At 31.5% G+C, this 10,618-nt stretch overlaps 1 protein-coding gene across 1 annotated transcript; it reads right to left on the bottom strand.

Annotated features, from left to right (window-relative positions):
- Nucleotides 1-6,624: 6,624 nt before the first annotated feature.
- LOC133283635 (BURP domain protein RD22-like) lies at nt 6,625-9,071 on the bottom strand. The gene is made up of 3 exons (XM_061480517.1): nt 8,913-9,071; nt 8,659-8,764; nt 6,625-7,744 (listed from the first exon to the last, which is right to left on the bottom strand). The coding sequence occupies exons 1-3, from the start codon at nt 8,949-8,951 to the stop codon at nt 6,747-6,749; spliced, it is 1,143 nt and encodes a 380-aa protein (XP_061336501.1). The 5' UTR covers nt 8,952-9,071; the 3' UTR covers nt 6,625-6,746.
- Between the last annotated feature and the right edge of the window lie 1,547 nt (nt 9,072-10,618).

Below are 10,618 nucleotides of genomic sequence, written 5' to 3' on the forward strand. Positions count from 1 at the left end.
CCGTTAACACTCCTAGCATCGAGACATGGTTGAATTACTTAGTTTTTGATTTGCGAAACATGCTTATCCTCCGAGACATTTTTTTTTCCTGATTTTCTGGGAGATTTTGGAATCCAGAAGTTGAAATTTTGAGGTCTGAGATTTGTAATGTTGTGTAGGGCTAGGGCGTCATTTAAGGTTATGAGATTGATTTTGTGGAAAGTTGACATTTTAATGTTACCATAATCCTCTTAAAAGAAAATTCAAATTTTGCGAGTGACCCATTTTAATTGGACCCTTCACTTGATTAATTAAGATTCTGATTTCAATATTGACTTTGATCGTTTTCGTCGGGTTTGCACCTTCATGGATTGTTTGGGTAGTATGATCACGGAGAGTGGTTGGTGCTGCGAGATTTGCCTGAGAAGAATTTAGAGGTGACAGTAGAGGTGGGAGTAGCACACGGTATATTGAAGCTGTGGGAGAAGAAATGTTTTTTTAATGGGTACGAAAGAAATTTTATTAAGTAAAATATTGTTATTATGGACGGATTAAATGACTAAAACTTTTCTCTTTTGAGTGTTAATTTTCAGGCGGAGTTGAGAATACACACTTGTCAATGTATTTGATTATTATTTATTTTTTTGGTAAAATATTTTGATTTTTTTTAGTACAAGTCAATGTATTCATTTAAGCTAAATAAATTAACACTATCATATAAGTTATCTAAATATATCCCCATACATCATTTTGTGGTTGAAAGATTAAAAAATTATAATAATAAAGATTATCATAACCTTGAAATAAATTAAAATTAAAAAAATATCTTGATTTCTGTCCCAAAACGACATCATTTTAACTCAATGCAAATAACTTATATACATTTACCGAAGAAAAAATAAACCCTATATATCTATAGGGTTTATTATTTGTCATGTCACATGACATAAAATTATGTATGTCACCCCAAGACTACCTCATTTTGGTAGTTAGGGGAAATAATGAAGCTATTTTGAAACTTTTATTTGTTTATTTATTATAAATTTTTTACCAAAACACCCTTCATTAATTCTCTTTAACTCCCAAACAATATAGTTTTGGGGTGACATGACAAAATATAAACCTATATATATATATATATATATATATATATATACATAAATATATAATATATATAAATATATAATATATAAATATAAAAAATATATATATATAGGGGTATATATTTATACAACAGATGTACGTGCAGCAATCAAATACTTGCCATATACTATGAAGTACCGACACTTCAAAAATTCTGACGTCGTGTCTGACACTTCCCGACATTCTCGGACACTCCGACACTCCCCGACACTTCAACACGCGTTATAAAAATTCAAGAAAAGGATTAAAGGTTGCTTTGCGTTGAGTTTTTAGTTTCAACTATTAGATTCGTTGGATTACAATTACTATTTTATTGAGTTTAATATAAATATTTGGGATATCTTATGTTTCTTTGCAAAATTTATACTATTATAAGTTTAGATTCATTTTTTTGTTAAATTATTGAATATTAAATATAATATACACTACATAAATTAAAAAATATTATTTAATATCAAAACGTGTCCTAACGTGTCGAAATCAAACATTTTTAGTAATTAATGTGTCGGAGTGTCGTGTCGTATCGTGTCACGTATCACGTGTCGGTATCGGTGCTATATAGGCCATATATACGTAAAAGTATTAAATGTTGAGAATCATAACCATACAAAAGATGAAAGCATTAATTATGAGAAATCATAACCATACACTTGTCGTTGCTGTACGTAAAGCGGTTGCAAAAATGATTTTAATATATATATATATATATATATATATATATATATATGGGGTAGGATATTGTTACACTGGTGTAAGAGTTAGAAGTCTTACACTCAAACTTGAACATTGATCCACTTGTATCCAAAGGCTGACATTACTAAAAAATTTGAGCCCTTAGATATAAGTGGGATCAACGGACAAGATTGAAAGTGTGATTTACACTGGTGTAAAATATCCTGACCCTATATATATATATATATGTGTGTGTGTGTGTGTGTGTGTGTGTGTGTGTGTATGGGCAGGATCATCTTACACCGGTGTAAGAATAAGAATTCTTACACCAAATCTTAACCATTGGTTTTCTGCATCTAACGTTTAATATTTATTAGGTCTCACTCATTAATTAATTTTTAATTCCCAATAAATCTCAACTGTTAGATGCACGGAAATCAACGGTTAAGATTTGGTGTAAGAATTCTTATTCCTACACCGGTGTAAGTTGATCCTATCCCAAATATATATATACACACACATAAGATAAGATCTTTTGACATCGGTGTCAAACTTTGAAATTTGACATCAAATCTTAACCGTTGATTTTCGCCAATCAGCGGCTGTCATTTTCACTTATCAAACTTATTAATTAATTATGAATTCCTAATAAATGATAACCGTTGATTGACGGAAATCAACGATTAGGATTTGGTGTCAAATTTTAAAATTTGATACCGATGTCAAATGATCCTTCCATAATATATATAAGAGAGATGATCCTTTGACACCAATGTCAAATTTGAAATTTGACACCTCATATGAGAGCCATTAGATCAAAAAAGATCAACGACTCTGATTTGCAAGCATGTGACACCATTGATTTTTTTTTTATCCAACGATTCTCAGATGAGGTGTCAAACTTCAAATTTGACATTGGTGTCAAAGGATCATCTCTCATATATATATATATATATATATATATATATATATATATATATATTATGGAAGGATCATTTGACATCGGTATCAAATTTTAAAATTTGACACCAAATCCTAACCGTTGATTTCCGTCAATCAACGGTTATCATTTATTAGGAATTCATAATTAATTAATAAGTTTGATAAGTGAAAATGACAGCCGCTGATTGGCGAAAATCAACGGTTAGGATTTGATGTCAAATTTCAAAGTTTGACACCGATGTCAAAAGATCTTATCTCATGTGTGTATATATATATATATATATTTGGGATAGGATCAACTTACATCGGTGTAAGAATAAGAATTCTTACACCAAATCTTAACCGTTGATCTCACAGTGTCAAATTTGAAGTTTGACACCTCATCTGAGAATCGTTGGATAAAAAAAAATCAATGGTGTCACATGCTTGCAAATCAGAGTCGTTGATCTTTTTTGATCTATTGGCTCTCATATGAGGTGTCAAATTTCAAATTTGACACTTGTGTCAAAGGATACTACCTATATATATATATAAAAAAAATATTTTTGCAGTTACTGCATCTGCATTTCTTCCCAAAACAACGTCGTTTTAGGATTGAAATATTAAAAAATTTAATTATAAAGACTATAATAACCCTGAAATAAATTAAAATTACAAAAATACCATGATTTTTGCTCAAAACGACATCGTATTGGGCTTACTGCAGATAACTTATCTGCAGTAAGTGTATAAAAGCGAACCCTATATATATATATATATATATATATATATAAGTATTTCCACAACCACTTTAGTTGATATTTTTTACAACTATCCATTTTTAACTAAACCTGACCATTAAGACATAGTTATAACAATAAAGCTATTCTTCTTTTATCTCCTCAGACATTGTCAACTCACGTGGCGGAGAGAGAAAATATAATTTTTATGTCTTATTGGTTAAACATAGTTAAAAAGGGTAGTCGTACACAACTTTATCTAAAATGGCTGTAGGAATGTATAACATATATATATATATATATATATTAACATTTCCTCTTTAACTTAAGATAAAGTTATTTCCTGTAATACCAAAATAATATTGTTTTGAGATTTGAGGAGAAAAATACTATACAAATTGATAGGTACAAATTACTGATTTACTAATGGAAAACTACTAAAGTTTTACGGTTTTAGGAGTTTGGTCGACTTAATAAGTTCACAAATAATTTAAAAAGTAAAAAAATAACTAAATATTAGCCTCTTATTAATTGGAAGGTCAATAAAAAGGGAGAAATCGCCTTTTGGCGAGTTAATTTTTATTTTTTAAATAAATTAATAAAATGATACAAATAATAATATATGAGAAAAATGTTTGTACGAAATTAATATTTTTTATTTAAAATTTAAATTAAAAAAAACTCACTTTTTTTGTCCATTTGTCTCACTTAAAAAAAACATAATTTTATGTCCTTTGATGGACAAACACTAAATCCACAATTTATTCATCGGGTTGTTTGTTTCCGCCTCATTTGAAAACTGTCGGTATGTATAAGACACATTCTCGGGAGATCTAGGAACATGTCACGCGAATTTAGGTATTTTGCAATGTTTTGCCACATGGAGTTACGCCCTCTACTTACAAATGTTGCAATTTTATTTTATATTTTTTCCAACATGTCCTCCATGACCTGTCCCCTCTCCTCATGCATGCATCTGTATTTTACATTCCATGCATGATTTCCCCATGCATGATTTGTCCCTTCTGCCTGTTACTATCCAATTGTAAAGTATGAGATTTGAGTCATTATATAAATGATTAATGTAAGACTTTTATAGACTTTGGATTAGTTTTTGGGGTGAGATTCTCTTAAGATTTGTATCAATTGATATTAGTGCGGTATAGGTGGTAACACTGGCATTGTAGTAGCCGTCCAAAGCTAGTAAAAGACTAGCGCAAAGCTAGCCTGCGTGGACGCCGGGACTGCGGAGCTAATATTATGATCTAAATTGTAAGGTATGAGACTTGAGTCTCACATTGATTACATGTGTGACTAATGTGAGGTTTATATGGACTTTGAGCTCTTCTGTCTCTTGAACTAGTTTTTGGGGTGAGATTTTCCCAGGATTAAAGCAAATCAATTTTATATTTTATTGGTTGATATGAGACACGATACAAATTTTTTCATGTTAATTTTTGGTAAGACACAAAATTTTCATGTTGTATTAGTATTGAAAATTGTCACCCTAATTAACAGGCTACTAACCATTACAGATAACAAACTTGCAATTGCCCAATTAGAGATTCAGTTATGAGCCAAACCATTTTCTATTATACAGTAAGAGATTTTTTTTTGTGTGTGGATAGATTATATACTAAGAGTTTAATCTTGTATGTATAGCTCTTCGTTCTTTTCTTTTCTCGGGTTATTCTGACACCTATATATTCAGGTGTTTAAGTTATAATTTGTAACTATTTATTGATAATGTGATATTCAGTGTCAATGGATCTTGAATCTTTTGCAAAAAACCAACCGAACACTTTCTAGAATAATTTCAAACCAAAAGTTTAAGTTATTAGGTGAGGTTACGAGAGCTTAATGGACTTAAAGGATGGACAGTATATCAAAATCCAATCTATTTGTGTTAAGAAACTTCATAATATTTAATTTTTTTTATTAATAGTATGAGGCAGTGAATATTGAACTTGTGATTACCTAAGTCCTAATCACGTTAATTCTGATATGTAAAAAATCATTTTAAACCAAAAAATTAAATTATTGGATGAAGTCTATATTATTGAACGAAGCTATATTAATAATTTTATATTTCTCTAATATTCATGGTGGGGTGTCTCGGTATCCAATGGCTGCTTGATATAGGTGTTGTGTACCATATTTCCCTCTCAATTTTCTTCTCTCCATAAAATCGACTCCATTTCACAAATGGATCACCTACCACTGTTTTGTACTCAGGAACAGTTCACATTTTACCGACACTCAATTTGTTTAATGTGCTTTACATACCAGAATTTTGTGTGAATCTGGTCTCAGTTACAAAATCGCTTGATTCCACCTCTTCCTTTCTGACATTCTATAAATCGTTCTATTCCATGCAAAGGAGATGATTGGTATAATTGAGCAAATGAATGGATTATATACGATTGTCAACAAAGGAACCAAGGCCTGAACAATTATGGTGCTTTGTTGTTACACACATTGTACACCTTATTAATCAACCTTGTACACCACTTCTTGCCAACAACGAGGTGCTGAATGGAACACCTCCACTATTAATACATCTGAGAGTATTTGGATGCTTAAGTTACGCATCAACTCTCAAATCACAATGTACAAAGTTCTCAGCAAGAGCACGAAAAGCCATGTTCCTAGGATATCGTGAAGGCACCAAAGGATATTTGCTCCATGATCTAGCATCCACAGAGCTATTTGTATCTATGAGGAGCAATGTTATATTTCATGAAGAGCATTTTCCTTTCAACAATAATGCCACATTATGTATCTATGAACAAATAATATCATTTTAGGGTGTATTAATAGAGTGCAAATGTGCAATCAACGATTTGGTTAATTGTTGATTTACCTATAAATTTAAGCATCTTCTATGAAATATTAGTACCTTTATGGAGTGTGTGATTTAGGCATATAAGGTTCAACTCTTTGCTTATGCATATTGGGGGTCTTATAAAATTATTGTCAATACAGCAAATCACTGATTTTCTTAACAAGCAGCAATCAGCAAATTTAAGAGAACGAGAGAAAGCGTCACTGTAACATACTGTATTATTAAGTTTGGAGTATACATAATGATAACGCATCATGGTCATAAGGCAACCTAGTGACCATGTAAATAAACATACAATGTAGTAGCTAGATCAAACTATGTTACATACATATATATATATATATATATATATATATATAATGCAAACATGACAAGATAAAGTTCTGAAGCAGGTGCTATATAGTAATTATTCAAAGATGGTATAGATGAGTGGAATTCAAGTGCTTCTATTTGGTAACCCAAACAACGTGATCCTGAGGGAGGAAGTGGCAAACAGGAACAGTTCCTGGTTGAACTTTGAGAACTTGAAAAGCCAAATGCTTTGGGTTCCATTGTGATGTGTCAGTGTGGCACACTGCCACTGCTTTGATTCTGCTTCCATCAGCACCCTCCAATGGCACAGAGTAAGCTCTTGTTGTATCTGTTTTGTGACAGTAAAACACTGCATATGGGTAGTTCTGCTTGTGGCACACTACACCCTTGTCCTCTCCCCCAATCTTCTTCACTCCTTTTGCTATGCTGTATTGTTGTAACTCAGTTTCTTTGTTCACTTCTGTTGAAACAGCCTCAACATTATTCCCAAGCTTGGAAGTGCTGAAATCAACCATGGACTCCAATGAAGTTACACAAAGCTTTTCCTCTCCTCTAATGGCAGGCTCTTCACACTCACTGATGGTATTCTTCATAATTTCAGCTTCCTCTGACTCTGGCTTGACAGAAAACTTGTTCAAGATGTCATCCACCTTGTTTGATGAAAAGGGTATGGAATCAGCAACTTGGCGAGGCAAGAATGTGGCTGCATTAGAAGTCTTAGTGAAGTGCAAGTTAAATTTGGAACCATGATGCAAGTCCTTTTCCAAGAAGAAAAGTGCTACATTGGGGTTATCGTGTAATTGGGTCTCAGTGGCAGCATAATTGTAATCAAATGGTGATTTTCCCACTGCAACATGTACTGGTTTTCCCTTTCCTTTACCAGCATGAACATTAACTCCACCTTTACCAACGTTGACTGATGTGCCTCCAGGTTTTCCTTTACCAGCATGAACATTAACTCCACCTTTCCCTACGTTCACTGATGTTCCTGCTGGTTTTCCTTTTCCTGCATTTACATTTACTCCTCCTTTTCCTACATCGACTGAGGTGCCACCAGGCTTTGTTTTCCCTGCATCAACATTTACGCCACCCTTCCCTACAGCCACAGATGTGCTTTTGTCTTCTACCCAATCTGCAAATTTAGCTACTTCATATCAGTTCATGACAATCACTTCTAAGTTATAAACTATTTATATGATAAAACATTTGCGTTCATCATTTAACATGACCACACAAAGTTTCTTACATACACAATATTTTGTGGGACCTGCATGTTTTGAAGAAAAAAAAAAACTACAACACGTAAAACGAAATTTTATAACATAACACAATCATTTTTCCTATAACATAACTCTTATAAAACCCTGAAAAAATTAGAGATGGCACTCATAACTAGATGTAAAGTGCACCCTACCCTTAGTAGGCTAGACTGCATTGTTGATAATCGTTGATTAAAACATCAGTTGTTTAGATTTTAATCAAATACAAGTACAAAAAATAACACGTTTCTAAAAGATTATTCTCAATGTCTAATGATTTTTCATTAATAGTTATTAATTGCCATTTTGCATTGGGGTTGGAGTATGGAATTGGAAGTGCATGATTTGGGTATACTAGAGGATTGTTTGAGCTTGGTTGATATGTTGATCCATCTTGGCCATGGCCCCATCCAAGCTTACTATATAAGGCATCACTTCTTTTCTAAAGTGCACTTTGCACTCAAAATTTTTTTTTTTTAATACCAACTAATTTCAAAGTTTTAACGGATTCGAATAATCCGATTTCAGGTCTGAGTCTCTTCACTCTTTTTAGGAGTTACAATTTTTAAGAATCGAACCTATTATACTTTGAACATCTAGCTGAGTGATCACTAAACTAATAATAACTATGAGACTTTGACATAGTGAAGATGCCATGTTTTTCTCATAATGACCTTCCAAATGACTATTTTCATGATGTTAGGACTCGGATGCAAACAAAGTGTAAAAATATTGCATGGGAATGAAATTCTAGAAGAGGTTTGAACTTGAACTACTATGTACTAACCAGGGTACAAGAGATCTGTAATAGCTTTTGGCATTGGAGTAGTGGGAAGCTTGGACTTCCAGTAAAATTCAGGAGGTAAGGCAGCATGGGTTGCCACAAGTGCAAGCTGCAATTCAAATACAGAACTTTCATTAGCATAAAGTCTCAAAACATTATTGAATATATATTTTCGAAATAAGTATTAGAATATATCGAGCTTTAGCGGGAAAAATCAAAAAAATAATAAGCTATATAGTTTAGAAATTGAAGCTCACACTGAGTAAAGTAAAGATGGGTAGGAGAGGAAACTCCATTAATTAGTTGTAAACAAAAAAAATGCTTGGTGAAGATAGAATGAGAGAATTAGAGAAACTGAAAGTGAGACTGAGAAGGAATGAAGATCCCAATAAAGTGACCTCACATAGCATTTATATGGCCCATATATCATTATAATATTATTAGGGAAAGGTTTCTAGATAATGTCGGTTGCATGCATAAATGGCAACTTACCAACAAATTTATCATACATTTTAATAAACTTCAACTGCCACTAGTTCCCTTACTTAATCGCCATTACTGTCTTTGGACAGTTTGGTAGAGAGTAAGAGAGATAAACTGTGGTGAGAGTGACTAATGTAAGCTATTTAATTTATTTTATGTTTTTCATTACTACTTAATATATTTTATTAATAATTATAAAAATAAGATATCATTTTGTAATTATTAATAAAAAATATAAAAAAGGGGGTTTATATTATTTATGCAATATAAAAAGAGAATTTTTGCAACATACACATACTCAAATAGGTCTAGTTGAAAAAAGGTAAGTAAAAAAAATTAAAAAAATTAGCACATAAAATAATATGAATGTAATATGAAGAGACTCTTCTTATATTTTATAAAAAGTATAAACCCAAAAAAAAAAAAAAAAAAAAATTCCTTTTTCTCAAGTCGAAATTGGGCATGTGTTGATTGGATGGAGCCTGGGAGATACACATTTCGATCCAATTTATCACTACATTTGAATTCGTACACACATAGACACTTACGTGTCTACATTTGTATATTTGATGTGATACTATCACGTCGAATTTATTAAAGCATGGCTTAAATTGTATTTGACTTTATAGGATTCTGTGCACCAAATAACAAACAACTACTCAAAATTTATTACGGGCATAGTAACAGTTGTGAGTCATTTTCACAGGTAATTGATAATGTGATTTAAATATTAAATAGTTATACAAGAGTTGTTAATCTAACGATGATCAGAATTTTTGATTTAATGGATTCAAATTCTGAGAGGCTCAATTCGTGGGATGGAGAGGCATAAATTCAAAATAAAATTAATCGGGTTCATTAGGATTTTGGACGCAGTTGATATAAAAAAAAATTAAGTGATTGAGTTTTTTTAAATCATTAAATATGCATACATTCCAAATCACACATTATTAATTTTTTTTTTTTGGTATCATAAATGCACTTAATAAAAGAGAGCTACTATAAATCTGAATTAAATTTAAAATTCCTTATTCACCATGCATTTAACATCATATAATAATGGTTGGTTGCTACCAAATTGATCTAATTATGATATCCATAATATTATATTGAGAAAAGTTCATCAATGCCCTGTAATTTGCTTCAAAATTATCTATGTCTCTGTGATTTTTTTTTATCACATATGCTCCTGTGCTTTGTAAAAAATAAGAAACCACAGGGACATATACGATAAAAAATATACCTTTTACAAACCACAAAGATATATGTGAATAAGAAAAAAATTACAGAGACATAAATGATTCTGAAATAAACTACAGGAGTATTAGAAAGAAAAACAATCAATAAAGGTAGAAAAATGCATATCATATAGTAAGATAGTCAACAGAGAAAGTATTAAAAAAACAGAATTGTGGAAGAAAACATAGAAACTAGAAAGGTGAATAAGAATATAAAATATATTTAGAATAAAAAAGCATTA

The sequence above is a fragment of the Gastrolobium bilobum genome, unplaced genomic scaffold (genome assembly GCF_033153095.1).
Source record: "Gastrolobium bilobum isolate Gb01-03AN ecotype WA unplaced genomic scaffold, APGP_CSIRO_Gbil_v1 utg18685, whole genome shotgun sequence".
Lineage (NCBI taxonomy): Eukaryota > Viridiplantae > Streptophyta > Magnoliopsida > Fabales > Fabaceae > Gastrolobium > Gastrolobium bilobum.